This window comes from Misgurnus anguillicaudatus, chromosome 14, assembly GCF_027580225.2.
Source record: "Misgurnus anguillicaudatus chromosome 14, ASM2758022v2, whole genome shotgun sequence".
NCBI lineage: Eukaryota > Metazoa > Chordata > Actinopteri > Cypriniformes > Cobitidae > Misgurnus > Misgurnus anguillicaudatus.
The window spans coordinates 10697535-10722500 of NC_073350.2; the positions used below are offsets into that span (position 1 = coordinate 10697535).

General features: G+C 35.3%; 3 protein-coding genes across 5 annotated transcripts in view; 1 reads left to right on the forward strand and 2 right to left on the reverse strand.

Moving 5' to 3' along the window:
* LOC129427790 (uncharacterized) overlaps window positions 1-5171 on the forward strand; it is a 58811-nt gene extending 53640 nt beyond the window's left edge. Inside the window, exons 1-15 of one of the 3 annotated variants that reach the window (XM_055184546.2) lie at window positions 1100-1301; window positions 1383-1441; window positions 1669-1786; window positions 1953-2014; window positions 2121-2223; window positions 2317-2378; window positions 2652-2754; window positions 3261-3319; window positions 3543-3660; window positions 3836-3897; window positions 4004-4106; window positions 4201-4262; window positions 4536-4638; window positions 4730-4818; window positions 4947-5171. In XM_055184546.2, the coding sequence (XP_055040521.2) occupies window positions 1208-1301; window positions 1383-1441; window positions 1669-1786; window positions 1953-2014; window positions 2121-2223; window positions 2317-2378; window positions 2652-2754; window positions 3261-3319; window positions 3543-3660; window positions 3836-3897; window positions 4004-4106; window positions 4201-4262; window positions 4536-4638; window positions 4730-4818; window positions 4947-5012 (1263 nt within the window). In that variant the 5' untranslated portion in view covers window positions 1100-1207 and the 3' untranslated portion in view covers window positions 5013-5171. Of the gene's footprint in view, window positions 1-1099; window positions 1302-1382; window positions 1442-1668; window positions 1787-1952; window positions 2015-2120; window positions 2224-2316; window positions 2379-2651; window positions 2755-3260; window positions 3320-3542; window positions 3661-3835; window positions 3898-4003; window positions 4107-4200; window positions 4263-4535; window positions 4639-4729; window positions 4819-4946 lie in introns of those variants that run through there. The other 2 variants (XM_073875852.1, XM_073875853.1) reach the window with 2 other exon arrangements.
* A 596-nt stretch (window positions 5172-5767) lies between these two features.
* On the reverse strand, window positions 5768-23490 carry LOC129428013 (FYN-binding protein 1). Its single transcript, XM_055184851.2, has 16 exons — window positions 23271-23490; window positions 17516-18071; window positions 16767-16824; window positions 16278-16327; window positions 13886-13923; window positions 13691-13725; window positions 13220-13352; window positions 12976-13135; window positions 10890-11028; window positions 10777-10793; window positions 10643-10694; window positions 9986-10049; window positions 9735-9897; window positions 7639-7672; window positions 7513-7550; window positions 5768-7409 (listed from the first exon to the last, which is right to left on the reverse strand). The coding sequence occupies exons 1-16, from the start codon at window positions 23271-23273 to the stop codon at window positions 7384-7386; spliced, it is 1566 nt and encodes a 521-aa protein (XP_055040826.1). The 5' UTR covers window positions 23274-23490; the 3' UTR covers window positions 5768-7383.
* A 1324-nt stretch (window positions 23491-24814) lies between these two features.
* slc35e1 (solute carrier family 35 member E1) overlaps window positions 24815-24966 on the reverse strand; it is an 11007-nt gene continuing 10855 nt past the window's right edge. Inside the window, exon 6 of the mRNA XM_055184304.2 lies at window positions 24815-24966. This exon is cut by the window's right edge and continues 2119 nt beyond it. The gene's annotated coding sequence lies outside the window, so the exon portion shown is untranslated.

Genomic DNA, 24966 nt, shown 5'->3' on the forward strand with positions numbered 1-24966 from the left:
AGAACCGACAGCCGTTCGACGTCGAAGTACCGCGAGACCGATTCAAAATTAGACTTCTACGTGTAATTGCTCGAGTCGCTCTCGCGATATGTTGACGTCATACGCCGGTCCGTTCTCGCAGCGCCGCATGAAGTCGAACAAGCCTGGTTTTTAAAAAGTTCCATGATTTAAAAAGTTTACTCACTTACATACATACATACAAACGAGTGTGTCACACACATATGAACGAAATACAGTTTTGATTTAGTTTTATTTTTTTAAATAAATAGCAATATGACTTCCAGTGGAATGACTAAATAATTTTTTGTATCAATTTGCGCTATATATCGTTAGCTTCATAGCATAAAGTCATATTTCAATGTTTTTGCAAAAAAAAAAAAAAAAAAAAAACAATATTTATCACATTGTTATGCTAAGGCAGATAGTGTTTTTGGATTCAAATAAGTGCTGTGCTTGGCTAAGGAAAGGAAGGCAGGATGTTGCAGCAGTGAAAGGACAGTAAAAGTAGGCAGATATCACAATTTGGCCAAAAAATGACTTAGGCAATTATGCTATGAGGCTTACGATATTTAACTTAATATTAACATGTTAAAGTGGCTTTCTTCTCTTGCTAACTTTAGGGGGCAGCGCCCCCTATTGACCACTGGTGAAATTTGATCCAGACAATCCAGCTCTATGTAAAACATGCTTGAATAGCCTATGCTTTATATTTATTTATTATTTAGTTATATTTTCACCTATTTCTGAAGGTGTAACATTTAATTGCTATTTACGGTCCATTGTCAAAAAGATGTAATCTTTGCCACCTTTTGTTTTACAAAACAACGTAGATTCACTTTAACGTAGATGAAAGAATGATCGGAAATTACCATTAAAATTAAATTAAATTATCAGAACTACTTTTTTAGCTTCTTTAGATTTCTTTATTTTTATTAATTACATCAATAAATATTTATTTTATTGAAAATGTTTACTTTAAATAATAATAATATTTATAATATTACTTATTTTTAATAATTTATTCAGATTCATATTTTTAATGTGTATTTGAGGAAAAAATAACGTAGCTGTAACCATGGTTACGGCATTTGTTAGAATTTAGCCTAATTGCATCATTCAAACTTATCAGCACAGTGTCGCGACTCGCGAATAGTTTGTGGTTTTTATTGGTAATTTCTGACTTTTTTGGCTAATTATTGGCTCAAAAATGAATTACTTTCGGAAGTCTGCTAGACCATTTTCAGATGGTCCGCCGCTCATTTGTCAGGGGGTGAGGATTTTCCCCATTCCCAGACATACAGGTAAAAGTTTATTAATTTTGTGTGTGCATGAGTTGCTTTGTAATCAAACATTACATTTAAAAATGACTTTTTGTGATTTAGCTGAGAAAGATGGCAAATTGATGGGTCCTCCTGTCCTAAATGTGAAGCCTGACCAAAAGGTAGGTGTGGGTATTTTAATTTGACTACTAGCTGCTTATCTTTGAGTTAATTAATGTAGTTTAATTTTAATATGGATGTTTAGGTATTCAGTGACTGTAAAGGTTGTTTGAATATGGTTTAAAACTTTTTCAGGGTAAAGTACCACACTCTACTGTGAAATTAGGAGGTTGACATTGTTAATAAAATGATTTTTTTAAGTGAAATCGTTACTATTGTGCTTTTGCAGTTGCCATCTCTTACGACGGCCAACAGAGGGCGCAGTGTCCCAAAGTCTCAATTTGACCGTATGCGCATACGTGCGCCTCCTGCCGGGCCTTCAGCAACCGGTCTGGATACCTCCAAAGGTGAGTGAGCTCCTCAGTATTTCATCTCTTAGCTGTAGCCACACTTTGTTAGATATCATAGTAACTCAATGCATCTTGTAAGTTTTCATGGCCTCTTTAGATTTTGGTGCACATGCTGCTAATGCACACAATTCAATACATTGTTTTAAATCTGTTTGGTTTTCAGTGTCTCCTCCACTCTTGGATTGCGTCCCACCGTCCAACAATATAAGAAAGCCTGAGCAAAAAGTATAAAATGTTTCATTAATGTTATTCAATTTTCTGTATGATTCAAGTCATTGAGTTGTGCATGTGGATCAATCTTTGTATGTAAACAGTTATTGTGTTTTTGCAGTTTATATCACACGTGAGGGTCATCAGAGGGGAAAAGATTCAATATGAATCATTTCGTTCCCATGTGCCCCCTACTGGATCTTCACTTATAGGTGTCTCTAAAAGTGAGTTTTATAAGTTCAATTTATAGATATCACGTAGCCTGCATTGTGTGGAAGTGTTCATGTCCTTATGTCTTGAATCTGATTGGTTTCCAGTGTCTCTTCCACTCTTTGATTGCTTCTCACCGTCCAACATTATAAGAACGCCTGAGCAAAAGGTATAAAAGGTTTTAATAATGTTATTCAACTTTCTGTCTGATTCAATCCATTGAGTTGTGCCTGTTGATCAATCTTTTATGTTTTATACGATTTCACAGGCACTGTTAAAGTTAATTAAGTAAATTTAGTTTTTCTCCATCCACTGTGAAATTAAGAAATTGACCTAGTTATTTAAATTTTCCAATACAGTCTAATTTTTGTTCATTTTCTAACCAACATTACTTTGCAGCTTTAAGGGAAATTGTAAACTTGTTAACTGTTATGTTTTGCAGTTGCCATCAAACACGAGGGTCACCAAAGGGGAAAAGATTCAACATGAACCATTTCTTACCCGTGTGCCCCCTGCTGGATCTTCACTTATAGGTGCCTCTAAAAGTGAGTTTTATAAACTTCAATTTGTTAGATATCACGTTACCTCAATGCATTGTGTGGAAGTAGGACTCCAAAATATTTACGAGAGACTCAGCGGAATTCTGCATAACTTTGTTTTTATTATCTTTAGCATTAGCTAGTCCATTAGTAGGTTTGCTAAATCAAAAAAATTCAGAGCGTGAGAACCGACAGCCGTAGACGTCGAAGCACCGCGAGAATGATTCAAAATTAGACTTCTACGTATGATCACTCGAGTCTCTCTCGCGATATGTTGACGTCATCCGCCTGTCGATTCTCGCAACGCCGCATGAAGTCGAACAAGTCCTCTGACTGCCGCTGCTGACTTTTAAAAAGTTGCATGACTTTAAAAAGTTTACTGACTTACATACATACATACAAACAAACAAACAAACAAACAAACGTAGTTTTTTATGTAGTTTAAAAAAAATAATAATAAAAGTTGCTTTGTTATCACACATTAATTTTAATACTGACATTTTGTGATTTAGCCGAGAAAGATGGCAAACTGATGGGTCCTCCTGTCCTAAATGTGAAGCCTGACCAAAAGGTAGGTGTGGGTATTTTAATTTGACTAATACTAGCTGCTTCTCTTTGAGTTAATTAATGTAGTTTAATTTAAATTAGGAAGTTTAGGTATTCAGTGACTGTAAAAGTTGTTTAAATATGGTTTAAAACTTTTTCAGGGTAAAGTACCACACTATACTGTGAAATTAGAAAGTTGACATGGTTAATAAAATGATTTTTAAGTGAAATTTATTGTGCTTTTGCAGTTGCCATCTCTTACGACGGGCAACAGAGGGCGCAGTGTCCCAAAGGCTCAATCTGACCGTAAGCGCATGCGTGCGCCTCCTGCCGGGCCTTCAGCAACCGGTCTGGATGCCTCCAAAGGTGAGTGAGCTCCTCAGTATTTCATCTCTTGCATCTCTTAGCTGTAGCCACACTTTGTTAGATATCATAGTAACTCAATGCATCTTGTAAGTTTTCATGGCCTCTTTAGATTTTGGTGCACATGCTGCTAATGCACACAATTCAATACATTGTTTTAAATCTGTTTGGTTTTCAGTGTCTCCTCCACTCTTGGATTGCGTCCCACCGTCCAACAATATAAGAAAGCCTGAGCAAAAAGTATACAATGTTTCATTAATGTTATTCAATTTTCTGTATGATTCAAGTCATTGAGTTGTGCATGTGGATCAATCTTTGTATGTAAACAGTTATTGTGTTTTTGCAGTTTATATCACACGTGAGGGTCATCAGAGGGGAAAAGATTCAATATGAATCATTTCGTTCCCATGTGCCCCCTAATGGATCTTCACCTATAAGTGTCTCTAAAAGTGAGTTTTATAAACTTTAATTTATAGATATCACATATCCTGCATTGTGTGAAAGTTTTCATGTCCTTATGTCTTAAATCTGATTGGTTTTCAGTGTCTCTTCCACTCTTTGATTGCTTCTCACCGTCCAACATTATAAGAACGCCTGAGCAAAAGGTATAAAAGGTTTTAATAATGTTATTCAACTTTCTGTCTGATTCAATCCATTGAGTTGTGCCTGTTGATCAATCTTTTATGTTTTATACGATTTCACAGGCACTGTTAAAGTTAATTAAGTAAATTTAGTTTTTCTCCATCCACTGTGAAATTAAGAAATTGACCTAGTTATTTAAATTTTCCAATACAGTTAAATTTTTGTTCATTTTCTAACCAACATTACTTTGCAGCTTTAAGGGAAATTGTAGACTTGTTAACTGTTATGTTTTGCAGTTGACATCAAACACGAGGGTCACCAGAGGGGAAAAGATGCAACATGAACCTTTTCTTACCCGTGTGCCCCCTGCTGGATCTTCACTTATAGAAGCCCCTAAAAGTGAGTTTTATAAACTTCAATTTGTTAGATATCACGTTACCTCAATGGATTGTGTGCAAGTTTTTATGTCTTGAATCTGATTGGTTTGCAGTGTCTCTTCCACTTCTGGGAAGGTTCCCGCCCTCCAGACCTTTGCAACCTCTTCCACCCATGTCAATGAAGAGGACTTTCAGTACTGAAGTATGTACCTCTAGTTCTTACACTTGCACATTAAGTTTGTCATTAGAGTTTCAGATGTAAATATGTTGGTGATTTAACTCTTCACTGGTATAACAGTGACAGTAACAGTTTTTATTGTTTTTTTACAGCATTCAGACAAACACCTCGATCTCCTGGAAAAGAACAGCACTGAATTCTCCAGACTGAACCCATAATGGAGGATCTGAATTTACATTTAAAATTACATTTGCACCTAACAACATTTTTTCAAATGCACAACGAAAATATGATTATGGGCAAAAATTGTGTGTTATGTACAAAACAGTATTTTGTAAATAGTTCTTTTTGTGTGTAATAAATAGTGTTAAGATCAATAGATTAGTACTGTATTTCTTTACACAAATGCCTTCTTACAACACAATCTTTTGTAAACATAAGAGAAGCACCACTCGTCTTCTGCTGTGGTCATGGGTGTGATGATGAACATCTTTAGGAAAGTGACAGTCTCAGAAAAGATTTCTTCAGGATTGTTCCCCATAAACAGCTGAAGAAGATGAGACTAAGCTCTGTCTTCAGCTTACTAACATTACATAACATTCAAAATGACAGTTTTAAGCTATAGAGGGAGACTAGTTTCAGTCTTTAAATCCTTCATTTCTCAGAAGTTCATAAACTAGGACAAGACAATCTGAGTAAAGTTTCATAAACTATCAGCTATTTTTATCAATCGGATTAAGAGTAATGTCATGTTGTAATACTTATTATTATCAATAATTTTTTTGACAGGAGCACTCCAACAAATCTGTGCCATTTGCATGTTGTAACTCCTCAAAATTGAAATACATGAAATAAAACTGAATTAAATATGTGCTAATAGCATGAAGACACTGAGCAAATTCTAGTGATTTACCAAATCATTTTATTTTAAAATAAACCGATAACATCAACAAAATAATGTAAGTAACACGACTGACTGTTAAGATTGACAGCATTGATATCATAAAATATACAGAAAAGAAAATGAGAAAAGTCACTTTTGATCGTCACATGGCCTTCAGAAGATCCAGATGATGTCACTTCCCCTTGAAAATGTTTTTTTTAACGAATTTATCAATGGAAAAAAATATTTAAAGGCAAAGATGGGATGTGGACACACACAAAAATGCAAAAAATAAAGATATCAGAAGAATTTTATGCTTTATATTTAAAGGGTAAAGTATAGAGATAGTGAGCAGGGATAGATCATAATGCTGTTTTTCAGTATTCAGTTTGCATTAACATGTAATTGAAAGGGAATGAGATAAAGCATATTTGGTGTGCTGTCCCGAGGGGAGGGCTCAGAGCTTGAAATTTTAGCCCGAACCCGGGGTACTCCTCCCTCTTTAACTGGGATAGATGTATTAGCTGAGAGTGAGGTGATGGGGTGGAGGAGGGATGCTGCAAAAAACTCACTGGACCGAGTTGAGGGACGGCTATTTATAGGCACCTCTTTGCGCTGATTGGTTGGATCACATGACTATGCTCCTCTCGAACTCAGTTAAATAAACTTCATATACAGATTCGGTGGAATGGCCCGACTACTATTAATCTATTTTAATGTATTACATAATAATGAGATATTTAAAGACTACACCAGTGGCTACATTGTGGTTGGACACTTATTATTGCCACTTTGATATTGTAAAAAATATTTTTTTATCTCTGCTATGGTCAAGATGGCCATTCCTGAGCTTTCTAGGCTAGCTAGTCTAGTGTCCCATTTGTCATTTTAGGTTTAAAAAGAGTGCTCATGGTCGCCCCTCGTTGCTCTCGATGCACACTTTTCCTGAGCGCGCATTTGTGCTCCCACTATTGCCCCACGAGCCACGACTCAGGCCCGTTATTGCCCCAGAGCACAGGCCCGGCCACCCCCCCTCCCCATGGACTTATTGTTATGTATATTTCATGTTTTGGCCAATTTTACTTTGTTTAGTGGCCTTTGGGAGACGCCCATAGGGGGAGGGGTTATGTAAGGGTTCTGTCTTGTGTCATTGGTGTTGGTCATGTTTCCCGACCCTAATTGTCTCCAGGTGTATTTTTTGTTTCCAGTGATAATATGTGTAAATACCCTTGTGTTTGGCATGTTTCTTGTCGGTTATTAGTGTTATGTGTTGTTTTTGTCATGCTTTGAATTTGTTCATGATTTGTGTTTACGTTTGGATATTAATTAAAGATTTTGCTGCATTTAGATCCGGTCTCTACTCTTAAGTAGACTAGTTGCGATGTGAGTACATTTCAAAATGAATAATAAAAAACAACAAATATAGTAATTTATTGATTTTCATTTCATTTGCTGGGTTGCCATATATTACAAAAGAAAAAAATACAGTACAGTACTACTAATATCAAAAATATTCTTATAAAATTACAGCATGTCAGATACAAAATTATTCTTTATTTCAGTTTAATTCTACAATATACAAAGCGTTGAGCCATATTTTCCTTCAAACCATGTGATTCATTCATTTGGTGCTCCCAAATGATCAGTCTCTATTTTCTCAGGTGAAAACGCATCTTAACTGATGATAACCATCATCTCCAGACAGGTCAGCTGTCATCATTGTCATATATTTCTGCAAACAATAAACAAAATCAATCATGCCCACAATGAATGCACCTTTTTATACTCCAATTGGTAGCGTGTAACAGTCACGAATGTAAGAAAAAGCAACGTACCTGTTGCATTGTCAATATCATCATAAACTTCACCCTCCCTGAAATTAGAAACAGAATATGGCATTCAATATTATATTAAACATAAAAAAGTAGAACTGTATTCAAATAAAACTTTACAATACGTACATATACACAAGATAGTTTAAAGGCACGTATCCAACTGTACAAACAAAGAGAAATATCAGTTAAACATGATGTATTTCAAATGTAAAAACATATGAGAGAACTCATTTTTTTTTCAGAAATCTCGTTTTTTGGTTGTGCATTCCAATTAATATCAATTCAACTGCAGTTGTTTGTTTTAATTTACACCTTCATAACTTAAAAATACAGCTATGTAGCACCATAAAACAAAATAATAACATGATAACATAATAATAAACATGTTTTGACAAAAATGTTAAAAACGGATTTATATTGTTTTGCAACGAAACTCTTGATTTTATTATTAAGCAAAGTGTCCTGCATGTTAATCTAATACCATCTTGAAACAACCCAGCAGTGTTTTCTGTCTAAAGAAATAGTTTTTAGACAAAAAATATACAATTTAAGCGAATTTGTGCTTTAAACAAAAAAAAATCTGCCAATGGCGTAAGAAAAAATCATGAAATAAGTTTACGTTTTCTTACACACTTAATTCAAGAAAAAATTTCACACCCCATTGGCAGATATTTTTGCTTGTTTTAAGCCCAAATTCACTAAAATTTTATATTTCTATAAGAATTTCTAGACATTTGTACTGAAAACAAGACAAAATACTAAGTAAGAAAATCATTTTTTATAGTGTACACTGCAAAAAATGATTTTCAAGAAAAATGTTCTTAGTATTTTTGTCTTGTTTTCAGTAAAAATATCTAAAAATTCTTAAATTAAGATGCTTTTTCTTGAGGAGCAAAGCGACACAAGAAATCAAGTCTAAATTAAGTATTTTTTTTTTATATTTTTGAGAAACTATGTCTAGTTTCTAGACCAAAAACATCAAACCCAAGTGATTTTGTGCATAAAACAAGCAACAAAATCTGCCAATGGGGTAAGCAAATTTTTCTTGAATTTAGTGTTTAAAAATTTTTCAAGATTTTTTTGCTTACCCCATTGGCAGATTTTTTTTGCCTGTTCTATACACAAAATCACCCAAATTTGACACCTTTGGTCTAAAAACTAGACCTACTTTCTTGGGTCGTTTTGCTCATCAAGAAAAAGCATCTTCATCCAAGATTTTTTTGATATTTTTACTGAAAACAAGACAAAAATACCAATAATTTTTTTTTCCTGAAAATAATCTTTTGCAGTGTACCTTTAACTATGAAGCATAAAATTCTTTCTTTTTTTGCATTTTTGTGTGTGTCCACATCCCACGCTTTGCTTTAAATATTTAATTTACCATTGGAAAAGTCATAATATTTTAGATAAAATGCACAAAGTCATGTCCCCAAGATTTCACTCAGTCCTGTTACTCCACACTGCAAAAATGACTTTCTTACTTAGTAATTTTGTCTTGTTTTCAGTAAAAAACGATCTAAATTCTTAAATTAAGATGTATTTTCATGATAAGCAAAATGACCAAGGAAAATAAGTCTAGTTTTTAGACCAAAAATATGAACTTTAAGTAGTGCTACAAACAAGCAAAAACATCTGCCAATGGAATAAGAAACATTTTCTTGAAATAAGTTTACCTTTTTCATAAACACTTATTTCAAAAAATTATGATTTTTTTGTCTAAATACTAGACTTATTTTCCTAGGTCATTTTGCTTACCAAGAAAATACATATTAATTCAAGAATTTTAGATATTTCTGCTGAAAAAAACAAAAATACTAAGTAAGAAGGCCGATCTTTGCAGTGCAACATGTTCTCCCCTCTGAAAATCTAGGAATATTACACAAGTCACGTTTTCAAGAGGAAGTTACATAATCTGGATTTCACGTATTTGCTAAACCTATGCTAATACTGTTACTTTCAGTCCTGTTTCCAAAATGCCTCCATCCTCCATTAAGAAACCGTGTTAAAAAAAATAAAGTAGTTCCCTGAGATTAACCAATACTCATTGAAAAGGAAAATATGCGTGTTATTAGATTTAGTGTAAAACAATTCCAATTTTGAAAAGTTACAACATGCAAATGGCACAGATTCAGAAATGAATGTAAAAACACTCTTTTCGAGACAAGACAGGTCAATATGAAAAACCAAAGTATGTGTTTTCCACCAGGTGGCGTGTGACTCACATTTCCCCTGACTGTTGCGGCACAAAACTTTCTTCTCGTTGGTCTCCTGGATGACATCGAGAATCTCTCCACGAACCAGTGTCAGTTCTTTGTTACCAGGCTTCTTTAAACTGGCATTAGTATCCACCATCATGCTGTAAACAACTCGGATGGGTCCTTCAAACTGTTTAAGGGTTTGACATATTTTTAATACATTTTCACAGTATCTCAAAATGAATTAACCACAATCAAAACTGATCTGATGTTCTGACCTTAAACCTCTTCCGAAAGTCTTTTTCTTCTTTCTCCTGCTGCTTGGCCTTTTTTGGATCTTGACTGAAGAAACATCAGATAACATCAACTATAAACAATCCAACAGCTTCATTTCATTGCAGTTGATACTGTATGCCATTGAAACAAAGCTGTCGTGTTACCCTGCTGGCAGTTTACAGGTACGAAGTTATTCATTAACACACAGTTAAAGAGAGGAGATGTTGTCATTTATTTAAAGTATATGAATGACAGAGACTGCTCAGCAGCTTTACATAATTGTACACATGACAGCAAATTATTATACTACTGCCAGAAAAATGTCACTGGGAAGGCACCCTTTCAACATATGTAGCATTTAGGTACCAATGTGTACATTTGAGGTACTAATATGCACCCGTTAGGTACAAAGATGTACTTTTTAAAAGGGTAACACTCCAGCAAAAACTTTTTTGACAGTGTACAATAATAAAGATAAGAAATTTACTGATGTTATTGATCAGACACAGCAACACTGGTTTAACCGTTCACATTAGTTTGGGATGGCACTACATATTTGGATAACCAATAACAAATGGGGGTGTCTGGAAATCAATTCCCTCTGACGATAATATAGGTGCAGAAATTAAATAGAAGATGATGATGAAAATGAAAGTCACCTGATCTCGGGCGGAGGAGGAGGAAACTCATGGTCAACATCATCATACACATCTGAGAGGAACAAAAACCAACCACAATCACAACACATATGATCTTTATAAAGTACTGCGGGTATCTGTGGGCATCTACTCACCATCACTCTGAAAACTGCTGAAATAAAAACAACAACAATGGGTTAACTTTAGATGTGAGAAGAACATGACATTTTATAATCGAATAGCTTTTTATTCGCTTAATATGTCTCACCTGTTGAGTTCATTGGAGTCAACGTCATCGTAGACTTCCGGGTCCACAGGAGGGATGAAGGGGGGCGCGACTTGACCACGGATTTTCCGTTTCACTTCCTCATAATCCACATCCACACATGATGTACTGATGTAGCCAACTGCAGTGGATAACCACACATTACATTTTTTTCTTCATATATTCTTTCATTTTCTCTGTTAAGAAACACCAAACTACACTTTTGTCACCGGGGCAGCACCCCAGAGGTGCATTTATCTGTACCAATTAGGACCTTATTTAAAGAATGACAGCTAGAAGCCATTTTTTCTAAGTAAGAAGTGGGATGCTATATAAGTTTACTTTATGGATTATTAGATGCATTTATCTATAGTGACTTGCATTGCCTTTAATAAAATTGCAAATAGATGGATGTATTGTCCCCTAAAGTAGAAGTATAGGTCTGAATACAGTGCGAAGAGTGCGTGCATACTGTACGCATTTTTGAAACCCTGTGTACATTGTATACATTTTGTCGCAAAGCACATGCGTCGATCATCTGTGTACATGCACGAGTCAAATAAACTATACTTTTGCAAGACTTTTGTGGGTTCAATCGTGCATGCACGTTCACGTAACCGCAAAAAGTAAACTATAGTCCGGACTTCTCTACTGAAAAATCCAGCTAAGACCAGCATAAGCTAGTGAGCTGGTTTTAGTTGCTGATGTAGTTTTGGTCACTTTTTAAGCTGGTCTAGCTGGACTTAGCTGGTCAGGCTGGAAGAACAGCTGACCCACCAGCATGACCAGCTTTGTCAGGCTGGGAGGACCAGCGTTAACCAGCTAGTGCCACCTTAAACCAGCTTATGTTGGTCTTAGCTGGATTTTTCAGTAGGATTATGCCAACACAGTTAAAAAGTTGGGCGTTATACTAGACAGCAATGTGTAAAAATCACACCTCGTCTGTGACAAAAACAGCCCTCTTACACTTTAGAAACATCGCCAAGCTGTATTCTTGTTATTTCTGTATGTTTTTTATTATTTATTAATTTTGTCTTTCCATGTATTTTCCGTAAAATGGCTTTGCAACAACACAAAACAGTAAAAAGATCTATAGGAATAAATTTGAATTGGAAATTTGAATTGAACTGCAAAAATTAAAGCTTTACATTTCTGCTTTTAAAGAAAAACACCACCGTTTTTCAATATTTTACTATGTTCTTACCTCAACTAATATGAATTAAATGGGCAGTGTGTAAATTTAAGAAGGATCTTTTGACAGCAATGCAATATAATATAGATAACTATGTTTTCAGGGGTGTATAAAGACCTTGCATAATGAACTGTATTGTTTTTATTACCTTAAAATGAGCAGTTTTTATCTACATGCACCGCAGGTCCCCCTACATGTAAGCCGCCATTTTGCGCCATCATGTTACTACAGAAGCCCTAAACAGACAAACTGTTATACGGAACGCGTATGCCACTACGTTGTCTCAGACGATGACATGTTTGTCCTGTGACGGCTACCGTAGCTTCTCTATGTGCTTCGAAAAGGAGGGGTGCAATTCGCCACCTCACCACTAAAGGCCACTAAAATCTACACACTGCACCTTTAATACATACCTATCTTTTTGCAATGCATGCACTTTTAATCTTTGTACTTCGTAAATGTGTTAGCATTCAACCTAGCCCCATTCATTCCTATGGCTCCAAACAAAAGTTTTATTTGTGTCACCATACTTACTCGTGTAACTACTCATGTAAATAGGGAAAACATGGAAGTGTTTGGTGGCTTCTAAATGCATCCCTGTTTGGATCCTAAGGAATGAATGGGGCTAGGCTAAATGCTAACACATTCACAATGTGCTGTACAAAGATTAAGTGCACGCATTGAAAAAAAGATAGGGATGGATTAATCCGTCTAAGTTGAGGTAAGAATATAAAATATTGAAAAACGGTGGTGTTTTCCTTTAAACCATCAAAATTATTTTCCATGGTAAATGTCTGTTACACACACTGCCGATACAGTCTTATGTATATGTAACCCATTACAATACTTTAAAGAAGTTTTTTTTATAAATGTGTATATACACAAAGAGTGACGTACTGCTTCCCCTCTCGTCTCGTGCCAGCCATTTTCCCCCTGGGTTGTTGTTCACACGGATAATCTCCACATTCTCCCCCTGTTGCACGCTCAGGTCGTTTTTCCCACCCTGGCAGTCCTCTCTCACGCGAGCCAAATGAATCACTTCAATGGGTCCGTTCAGCTGCGCACACCCACACAAACAAATACAGTGTTAATATCCGCAGAAGAACATCAAAAGCATTAACTGAGACACCGAAACACCTACCTTAAATCTCTTTCTATACTCATTTTCTCGTTTCTGCTTTTCCTTAAGGTCTTTCTTATCCAGCTCAATTGGCTTTTTAACATCTTTTGCGATTTTCCTTTCGGCCGGGATGGGAGGTGGAAGCTCATCTGGTCTATGAAATGCATAATAGAGTTCATATTAAAGTCAAAGTTTAATAAAAAAGTGATGTTAGTGCACTCAGTGACTACTAAAAAACATGAATGAAAAGTAATGAAGTATAGTTTGCGAATAAAAACAATGACAAATGTTTAATTCAATTTGATATGTTTTGGTGAACTGGGGGTGGGGGAATTTGCATTGTAAATGTTTTTCTGGAAACTCGGAAGAAGAGAATATGAAACGGACCATTTACATAATATACAGTTACTGTGTAATTTACATAATATATATACATATTACATATATAAAATATATAAATATATATTCAGAAAATTATGAACACTGACTTACTTGTCTATGTCTTCATAAATATCTTGATCGCTGTCCTAAAATATAAACAACGAATGAGAGCACACTGAAAAACTGTTACAAAGACCACACACCACTCATAGACAAACATCTCTCTCTCTCTCTCTCTCTCTCTCTCTCTCTCTCTCTCTCTCTCTCTCTCTCTCTCTCTCTCTCTCTCTCTCACATTTCACCAACCTCATCAGCCTGAGATGGGTATCCATCAGTCCACGAGTCTGCAAAACGACAACAATATGTGCCATGTTAATAAATGAATCTGTTTAAACAAAAGATGGACATCTTTTCAATGAGATCTCAATGAGATTACATGAGATTTATTTTATTAAAATTAAGATAATTTTGGGGGAATATCCTAATAAAATATGGCCTTAAATAAAAAGCAAATGGAAATATCACTGTCTTTTCACTGGTGCAGTACCCTTTAAAAAGGTCCTAATATGTACCATTAGGTATAGGTATGTATACATTCACATCCATTATTTTCTTTTTGAAAGGGCACCACCCCTGTGCCAGTTGTGGTACATATTATGACCATTTTTCTGACAGTAGGTACATTTACATGCAACCAAATAATCCGTTTGAAATTGAAAAGGCTTCATGTAAACACCTTAATCGGTACGATTGAGGTCGATTGGATGTAAATTTCGATGTTATTGAAAGGGTTGGCGTAGTCTAATCTGTGATTCGATCATCAGGAGAAAATCTATATGTAAAGGCGTGAATCGTAGGCAAAAATACATTAATGCACATGCACAGAAAAATTGTGGTTTACATATCACATGATTCTTGAAACAGGCAAGGCAATGGTAACACGCATTATAAAGGTAATGGGGTCACGTGTCGTACATTCTGCAACATTCATGTCTTTCATAACATTACATAAAGCAATAAAATAGTGTTGTGCCTTTCGAAAATTGTGTTTTCTTTCCCCTATTTCTGAAAACTTCTTAAAAACATCTTTCACCAACTCAGCTTTGTACATTTATCTAGAGATAAAGCGTGAACTCGAGGAGAAATGCTGTGTGCTGCGTTGCCAAGTCCTCTGCTTTTTTGCAGAGTTCATATTTGGGCTACTTTTAAACTTTTATGCGAGCTGATCATTGATTCGTTATTTATATTTGGGCTCTGAATAGTCTTCTGAGCTATTTTAAAATTTCCAATGATCTGTTTTTTTCTACGTGAATCTGGCATCCTTGGCTGTTCGCTTGCGCAGACAATTGATGCGTATTATATTAAACGTACATGTAAACGAACATTTTAATCAGATTGTAATGTTAAGGGTGCATGTAAACTGTATTGTCGTAACCTTCAGTCAGATTAAATTCAGTCAAATTGATAAAATTCCCCGCCATATTTTTTTTGTGATTTTCACAAAAGTTTCACAAAATGCCTTCCAGGAAAATTTTCTTCTAAAAATATAGAAACATAACAAATATATCAAATGAAAGAACAAACCCTCTGCTTTCAAACAAACAAAGGGAAAAAACTGTTACCTTTCTATATTTTCTTCTCTGCTTATAAACTCTTAAATATGGGTATTTTTTATTTAAAGATGAAATAATTGCTTTTTTGTGAAGGAATTTATTAGAGATCAGATTTAGAATGATTATGAAAACATACACAGAATGGTAAATTAATAAATATATATATTTTTTAAATGGTAAATTGGGTAAGTGTGCCATCTATGGCGGATAATCTTGTATTACAGATAACCATAAAAACTCACCAGGAACACCTTTTTCACGAAAACGTTTTCTCTCAATTGGCGGGGAAAGAGTTAATAATCTTTCTGTCATCACCCAGTATAATATAACTTACATAACCCCGCTCATCAACAACACATTAATACAACAACTCCAACTGGTCGCTTTGCATGTCAGTCAAAACTATCCTGTCAAAGTGGGCGGATCTTGATAAATTCAAAGTCTTAAACCGAGCCTGCTTCCCAATTCGCCTACTATGCCCTAAAAGTATACTTTGTTTTTGTTATGGAAATGTGTTGAGTGCAGTGGCGGCCGGTGACTTCTTTTTTCGAGTGCGCTCGATGCGAAGTTCGTCACAACATGTATGTAGCCCGTAATGTGTGTGGTTCGTAATTTCAAAATATGTGTTCTGTGTGTCGAGGGACATATGTGCATCACATGTCTTGTCAAAATAAGTGCCTGCTGCAGACGCGTCTAAAGGGTTTATGATATAAGAGACGCTCCCGTTTGCCAGATACTCGCATAATCTCATGCGTAATCAAAGTTTACTGTTAAGTTAGTGACTTGCGTTTATTTTGTGAATGTGAGCGTTTCTTTTATCATAAACAATTTTGGGACTTATTTTGACAAAACACGTCATGCACATGGTTCACATGACGCAACAAGCACATATTTTGAAAACGCAAGCAACACACATGACACACCAAACACTTATTTTGAATTAGGGCCCCTCGGAAGAACAGTCACGAGTCGCCACTGTTTAAGTGCTTTAAAAGAAATGGGACTTAAATAAACTAAATCTAATTTTGACTACTATTTAGTACTGCTAGTATGCAAATTAAGATGCAGGGTCTTTTAAAGTTTACCTCTGGGTTTGGGGGGCGGTGGAGGAGGCGGTGGGAGTGAGTCCACATTTCTAATCCAAACCACAAAAAGAAATCAGTGTTAGCATGTCATAACCCAAACAGACAAACATAATAACAATACATTGACATGCATGGAAATACCAGATCACTAGACAAACATTTTCAAAGGGAATCGAAATGTTGGGCGACGGGCGATGCATGCTGAGCTTGTTTTTCGAAGACTTTACACGAGTGTCAGGAAATGCTACAAGGCATTGCTCTACACCCACATACTTCCAGCGAAGGCGAAACATTGCACCGCTACAAATGTTAGATGCACGTATAAAGAGCAACATTAGAAGATGATGTAATGTCATTTATGATCTCTTTATACTTCTAAGAAGCTGGATGGATATGGAAAATGTTTCGAGAAATCTTTCTTGTGATATTAGATTTTATGTCTTTAAACTGTTTGTATCTGCCACGTAAGAACGGATGTGCTTTACTCACAATTCTGATAAAGATGATTTCATCAGATTGTTGGGTTTATTTGGAGGTCTGGCTGGTCCTGATAAATAATCACAAACACACAATAAAAACCACACACTTTTAAAAAAATAATAATTAAAACGTTGGTGACGACCTGTAATATTTCAACCACTTGAAGAAAATTAAGTTTATTAAATATTATTTATCACATGTCATGTTTATTTATAATACTATCATAACAAGCTAAATGTATCAAAACACGTCATTAATGATTCAAATCTTCCTATTAAGTTACATTTAAGGTCATGCAAGGTCCTTAAAGGGACAGTTCACCCAAAAATAAAATTTCTGTCATTATTTACTTACCATCAAGTTGTTACAAACCTTTATACGTTTCTTTGTTTTGCTGAACACAAAGGTAGATATTCATTATTATAACAGGAGCACCATTGACTTTCATAGTAGGAAAGAAAAAATACTATGGAAGTCAATGGTGCTTAAAAATTGTTTCGTTACAAACATTGCTCAAAATATCTTCATTATGTTCAGCAGAACAAAAACATGTATAACTTGAGGCTTTATTTAAGTCTTAAAAGTCTTGTTTCGCTTTTGAAGCACTAGATCGCAAGCCACGCGCATCAAGTGATGTATTACTGATACCATCTGCTCTGCTGTTTCTAATTTGTATAATAACCAAGCCGTAAAATCAGCATTCGTACACCTCTCACCAGCATCTATAAAAAGCCCAGATTAAGCAAAGCACATCCTACCTTTAAAGCTTTGCGACTCCATTTGTCTTTTCGGTAGAACAGCCGGGGCTTTTTTCCTAAAATGATCCAGATTTACATGCGGAGGTCGTTTCGGCTTCGACGGCCGTGCCCCGACAGCTGGGAGCGGTTTCCTCAGAGGTGCTACGTCTGAAACTAAACTCTTTTGGCTCGGTAGCATCGGCTTGAAATTCGGCTTCATTTCGCCCTGTTGTTTTAGTAGCTTGTTCTGTAGAAGTTCTCCCGTGAGTTTGACCCTGTTGACTTCTGTAGGAGGTGTTTTAGGAGTCTCCTGAGGTCCCACGCGATGGGACGGAGGAGGTCTCGGGAAGACTCCTTGAGGCCCCGAACCAAACATCTTTGGTTCGCTCGAAGAGTTCAGAGGAAGGATTGATCTCGGAGGAGCGGGCGATGGCTTATTTCTGACAACTCCGTTGGTTAGGGACTCTGGCAGAGCGCCAACCATAAGAGGTTTGATGAGAGCTCCACCTCCAGAACCTGACATTTCTAACTGAGCATGAAATTTGGCCCGGAGAGCCTTGACATCCACATTTTCCTCCTAGGAAGACATCAAATAAAAAAGTTTATTCAACAGTTAGCCTTTTGAACCTTTTGAATAGTAATTCAGTAAGGTATTTTAACTAAGAAATCCAATGAGCAAACATCCTTGTCCACCTGTATTCGAATCGATGAAGCACATGGTACCTACACTCTTAACGGATGTGTTAAAAACGGGACAACACACTAAATGCGTTGTCCCAGAATACACACATCTCTGTGTTATTATACGAACAATACATTTTGTGTTACTTCCAACAAAATCAACACAAAATGACACAGAATGTGCCAAGTAGCACAACACAAAAAATGTGCAAAAAACCAACACATCCTGTCTTAGAGTGTAGATGTTACCGTTGTTAAATATTGTGTGTTAAGTATTATTAAACTTGTAGTGTAGCTTTATGTTGTTTGTGAAATTTCTCACATGTGGAGAAACTAGGACACATCTAGACAACATCTGACCCTGTGGTAGTTTTACCACACATATTAACCAGGCTTAAATGAGTGTTTGTGTGCAGACGTAAACCAGGTGTGAAAACATGAGTTTAACTTATAGGAACTTTCACATTTACAGTTTTCATCCTTCAGTTTGTGAAGACAAGCAAATAAAAGTATCACATTTACAGTAATACTTTTCAGATGTAATGTCAATGAAGCAAGACAATCCTGTTTCAAAAGACTTGATATGAGGAGGTGAGAAAAATTATATTCAAATTATAAGCAATATTTTTTTTCTGTAGTGACCATTTAAAGTTGGTACACTCTTAGATAGGATCAAGTATTTACACATCTTTGTGCGTTAAGCTTTTAACACATTATGTGTAATTTTAACACATTATGTGTCATTTTGTGTTGATTTTGTGTTAACAAAAGTTGTGTTAAAAGTAACACAAAATGTTTTGTTTCAATAATAACACAGAGATGGGTGGATTCTGGGACAACACATTTAGTGTGTTGTCCCAGAATCAACCCTTATAAGTTGTTTTTAAGACATTCATTCTAAAGGGGGTCGCACACCGGACACGCAGCTCAGCGCCGATCAAAATCTGACTTTTTCCATGTACAAGTGCTATAACTGGGTCCCCAGTGCTTCTATTAACCTAGAAAATGTGAAAACGGACAACCCAGTAACAGTAATTAACTTTTTGGGATAAAGCATGTGAAAAAATAGGTCATTGAAATTTGGCTCCCCTTGTGATGTCAGAAGGGGATAATGCCAACCCTTTATCTGCACTATCCAACCACGACACTGCCATTTAGTGCAGAGATCAGCTCATTTGCATTTTAAAGGACACACCCAAAACAGCACATTTATGCTCACACCTATAAAGTGGCAATTTAAAGCAACACTATGTAGTTTCCATGTAAAAATGACTTACAGCTCCCCCATGTGGTTGAAAAGTGCAACAGTGCCTGGTATCAGACACTCTTCTGCAGGCAGGGGGAGGGGCGGGGCTGTGTTTCCTACCCTCCACCGCCACTTTCAGAGTGTGCTTGTAGCAGCTAGGAGGCTGCTCAGGTTGCAGCAACAGTACAATTTGTCCAGTTAAAAGTTGTTCTATCACTGAAATAAATTTAGAGACATTATTTAAAAGGTAAAAAAACTACATAGTGTTGCTTTAATATGTTATAATAAATTATCTATTAGGTATTTTGAGCTAAAACTTCATATATGTACACTGGGGACATCAAAGATTTATTTGACATCTTAACTCTTTCGCCGCCATTGACCAGAGTTATCTCGTCAATTATGAGTTAATATTTAACTGATAAATATGCCTTTCTGGACGAATTTCCATGTGAAAGTGTAATACCGCTTTTATCGAATTTATCAAAAACAAAAGTTAAAAAGATTTAATGATTTATTTTAACTGCCTTTATGTTTGATAGTCATTCTGAGTCTGATCTCTACACAAATCCTTTACAAAAACTCAATTTTTTAAGGTTTTTGCTCAAAATGTTGTATTTTTGAAGAGAAATATCCATATTTCAGTGGTTAAATTAAGTGGAAAAAGTAAATATATAATGAAACGTTTTTCCCCATTTTGTTTGTTTGTTTGTTTGAAAGCAGAGTGTGTGTTCTTTTATTTGATATATTTGTATATGTTTATATATTTATAGAAGATAATTTTTCCTGCAAGGAATTTTGTAAAACTTTTGTTAAAATCACAAAAATGCGGGTGGGCAACTTTTCTCAAAAAGGCTGGCGGCGAATGAGTTAAAAAGGTCTTGTGAAATGTCCCTTTTAAGTAATATTTTTAAGTTGTATTAAATCAAAATTTTAATTACAAATAACTCAAAATGTTAAGGCAACCAGGTAACTTACTTTTTTAAGTACAAAGTAAACAAATCTTTTTTTACATTGTGGTTGGTTTAATTGTACTTAAAGTCGCGATGAAATTGAAACAGTTATTTAGTTTTTTGAAATATTGTGGTATTTTTTTTTTACAAATGACTTATCTGTAAGCTTTTTTTAATTCATTTGCCCCCATAATCTTGAATAAAAAATGCACATCTCCTTCTCCCCTCAGAATTATCTCTTTTTACTTCCGGTCATATGGTGTGGCAAGTGGGCGGAGTCTGGGAAGAGATTGCAACGATTAGCAAATAGCAGCATAACCCAACTTTAAACAATCCAGTCAGTTCTTGATAGACGAATTCAAATCCAGCCCTACATTTTTTCATTTTAAAAGCCATTTCAGGATATACGTCACCACGGTGAAAATAAAACAATCGCTACTTGTTTCATTCAACTTTAAAGGTAATTTAACTTTTTCTAACTGTACTAATGTTTGTAACTAAAGAAGCTACACAATTTAACTTTTGTGCCAAAAATGTTTTAAAACTAAGGTAAATATCAAAATGATTTTTCCCTGAAATTTTTTGTTTTTGCTGACAATAAAGCTTGTGTTAAACCTATGCATTCCTTTAATAAACATATACAGTCGACGTATAGTCCTTAACTGTGTGCACTTTGTGTTTTGTTCCAAAATAGCTATTGGTTGAAATCTTTAGTGAAAGGCAGAAGTTTTTAGCAGAAGTAAATCCGCTCTTCCTGTCATTGGCAGTGAAGAATTGAACAGACCCCAAACCACCAAGACTGGGCGTGAAACAAAGAAGTGGACATTACAGTTTACCAAACGAATCACTGTGTCTGGGATGAGGAAGTCTAAAATGTAGGCCTATATTATAGCTATGGATTGCTTACATTGACCCTCTCCAAAATAAGTTTTCATCATTGCACCAAGTAGACCACATAGGTATAACATTTAAGTGAATCTTCAACCATATCTAAATTAACCAACTTTCATATCACTCCTCCTAACATGGGTGACTTGCTTTCTTCAATGAAATCCCCATTTACTATTGTTAGAAAAAAATAATGCAATAAAAGTGAATGGTGGCCAAGTCCCCAAAATTAGTTTCAGTCAAGAAAATGTGCTAAACATAATAATTACTAGTAAATGTTTTTTAGGGGCGAACTATCCCTTTAACATGAAGTCCCTTAATCATCATTGCTGTTATTCACTGAAACAGCAGCTTTTACGCATATAGGACTATACGACTATGAATATTTGTCTTTGTTGGTCAACAAAAGAAGATTATTATAAGAAACAACAAATCACATTTAGATGTGTCAACGTGCCTTTAAAAAAAGAAACTCTATTGTGCATTGTACTGTATACTGTAGGTAAGGGAACTGCTGTGAACTGTATAAGAAGTGAAGAGCAGACTCAGAACAATAGTGAGACACAGGAAACGTCTCCAACCACACACCTTTATACCAGCGCATCGTTCGACAGTGGTTGCTATAGACACGACAATAAAAGTAAGCCAATCTGCTTCATGCATTGCTAAAAAAAGCAACCAGTGGCAGTGACAAAAGAAAGCATATGTATTCTGAGCTCGATTCACACAAATTTAACCTATATTTATTGTTTAAAAGGCGCAGTGCAATATTTTATTCCTTAAAAAATATTGCATTCTTTTAAGAAAACTGCAATAAATTAGTTATTATACAGCCAAAAAGTTTGATCAAAGATATAACAAACTATTAAAAATTAGAGGAAACAAAGTTACTATTTTAAAAATCGGGTCCTGAACAACTTATATAAAACAGTGAATATTGTAGATAATATATTTTGAATAATGCTCCCCCATCAATGTCAGTGGTTGGTTATGGGCAGTGTTTAGTTAAGTACACTAATGATTTAAAGGAGACATTTCACAAGACTTTTTTAAGGTGTCAAAAAAATATTTAGTGTCCCCAGCGTACATATGTGAAGTTTAAGCTCAAAATACCATATACAAATGGATTTTAACATGTTAAAAATGACACTTTGTGGGTGTGATCGAAAATGCGCCGTTTTGGGGTGTGTCTTTTTAAATGCCAATGAGCGGATCATGATCTTAATCTGATGAGCAGATTAAGGGGCGGTATTATCCCCTTCTGACATCACAAAGGGAGCCAAATTTCGATAATATTTTTTCACATGCTTGCAGAGAATGGTTTACCAAAACTAAGTTACTGGTTTGATCTTTTTACATTTTCTAGGTTGATAGACGCACTGGGCAATCATATGTCCCCTTTTACTATATACAGATGAAATATATTAAAATAAGCTGCATACAATAAACCATCACACATCAAATGAACATTAATAAAATCCAAAAAACATACACAATAAACAATTCAAACATATACAGTCATTGAGATAATATACATATTATACAGGCTATATTCCAGATTAAAGAAGACTTATATAACATATCTTTATAAGCTTTTAATATTTTAGTGGATTTACATATTGTAAACTCATTCACCAATGGTTAAGATGCATTCACACGTATTATTTTTTATTTTAAAAAGCCAACATGGTCAAATAAATAGCAAGTATTGAAAGCATTGGAATATCATCATGACTCTCTCTTATAGTTACAGGTACCCGTTTCAAACTTTTACATCATGCATTCAGATTATAGGTCAATAGGGTTTGAGACTATTTTTAGTAGGTTTAAACACTATCTGTGAAACATATTATGTCATGTAAAATTACGTAATATGTGCGAGAAACGTTATGAAATTATGATATCAGTGAGAAAGTACTATTAATAAAAATCATTTTATCAACAGTGATCGACCACGAACTTAATAAATACTCAAACAGTAGTTGTTCTTTAAAAGATTTGAACTTACCATGTTTTATTTGTGAAGTTTCATGTCAAGAGAATCGCCAGCTGAATATCGCCGCAGTTTCCTGAGGCACTACTGATGACAGCTGAGGGGCCACGAGCTGGATCACAGCAGGAAGTGCTCTAGAAATGTTGTAAAGACACATCCATAGACAATGTTGCAGTGGGGGGGTCCCAGTTTTGTGTCATTTCATAAAATACGTTAATTTATCACCAATTTTGTGAAATTAAACTTAAGGAAATTAGGTAACAGCACTACATTGTATAATTTAACGTGTTGTTTAATTTACCGTACACTAAGGGGGCTTCAGGCCGAAAAAGTTTGAAGCCGTAGAAAACACGTCTATTATTGGGATAATGTGGGTTTGCATATAACTTGCTACATAAACCATATAATTGATATAATAAACGTATTTTAAAACTAAATCTGCTAAACTGTTAAATTTATTTGTAAGATATATTCGGACTTTGTTCCGTTTTGATGGAAAAACAAGGTCTGTTTTGGGTTTAAGTTGTTGTTGCTGCTGCCGCCTCCGAAGGGGCGGAGCTTTGTCTCCATCTGGCGGCAAGTTTTGTGAAATGCAATTTAAGATGATGATGTAGTATTGAAATAAGACAAAACAAATAACTTTATGTCATAAAAAATATTTTCCAATTAACTCTTGAATTACTAAATACACACGTTGTAAAATAATATAGTAATTTGGGGGTTTGGGGATTGGATGCATGCCTTTCAAATAGGCCTATTCTACCCTTGACATTTAACTACTAGGATACGATAACTTTTAATGTATAATTTATGAGGTCACAAATAGCACTAAAAGTGGTCGACTAGCTTGTAACCATAGGGGAATCACCTGTGCACTTAAAGTGGGTTATGGCTAGAAGGTATACAGCTACGGCCAAATCTCGCGAAATGTTATGGTTAGGCGTTTGAGAGTATAAATAGGACGAAAACAACGGTTCTGGCTAGACAGAAAAAAAGTACGGCGAAAATGTTGGGTTTAAGCTTGGGTTTTGGAGTAGGATTAGGATGAAAACATCGCTCATTCACGCGATTTTGGGCGATCCTGTATCCCTTCTAGCCACAACACATTTTAAAGGGATAGTTCACCCAAAAATGAAAATTCTGTCATCATTTACTTACTCTCATGTTGTTACAAACCTGTATACATTTTAGTAAAAATATCGAAACTCTTTGGTTATTTTTTTAGCATGATGCTAATGGTCAAATCAGATTCAATGGATTATGCTAAGTTATGCTAAAAGTGGTAACACCAGACCCAGAGATCAGCTGAATGGATTCCAAAATGGTAAGAATTAAATGTTTAACTCTAGAGGAACTGGAAAATGAGCCTCAAAAAAAGTGGAATGTCCCTTTAAAGGAGTGGTTTCCCAGACAGGGATTAGCTTAAACCAGTACTAGGCCTTAGTTTATTACTTTTTTAGTAATGCCCCAAAGTGGTTCCCCTATCATTATGAGCTAGTGAAACACTTTTATAATCTATATTCAGACCTAAACAACGAGATGAGCAAGATTACAGTAGATCTTATCAATTCACCTTTATTTCACATTTAAAAATAAATCATCTTGTAACTTTAAGGTTGACAAAAAAATGCAACAATAAACGTACCAAGGCATCTTAAAATCAAATATTGGAAACACCCAGTTGGTCTTACAACGCATTTCCAAACCATAG

Coding starts and splice junctions, on each gene's coding strand:
- LOC129428013 (XM_055184851.2), bottom strand. Junction 11,029..12,975: donor ACGAGACGAGAGGGGAAGCA/GTACGTCACTCT, acceptor TATCCACTGCAG/TTGGCTACATCAGTACATCA. Junction 9,898..9,985: donor ACTTTCGGAAGAGGTTTAAG/GTCAGAACATCA, acceptor ACCCTTAAACAG/TTTGAAGGACCCATCCGAGT.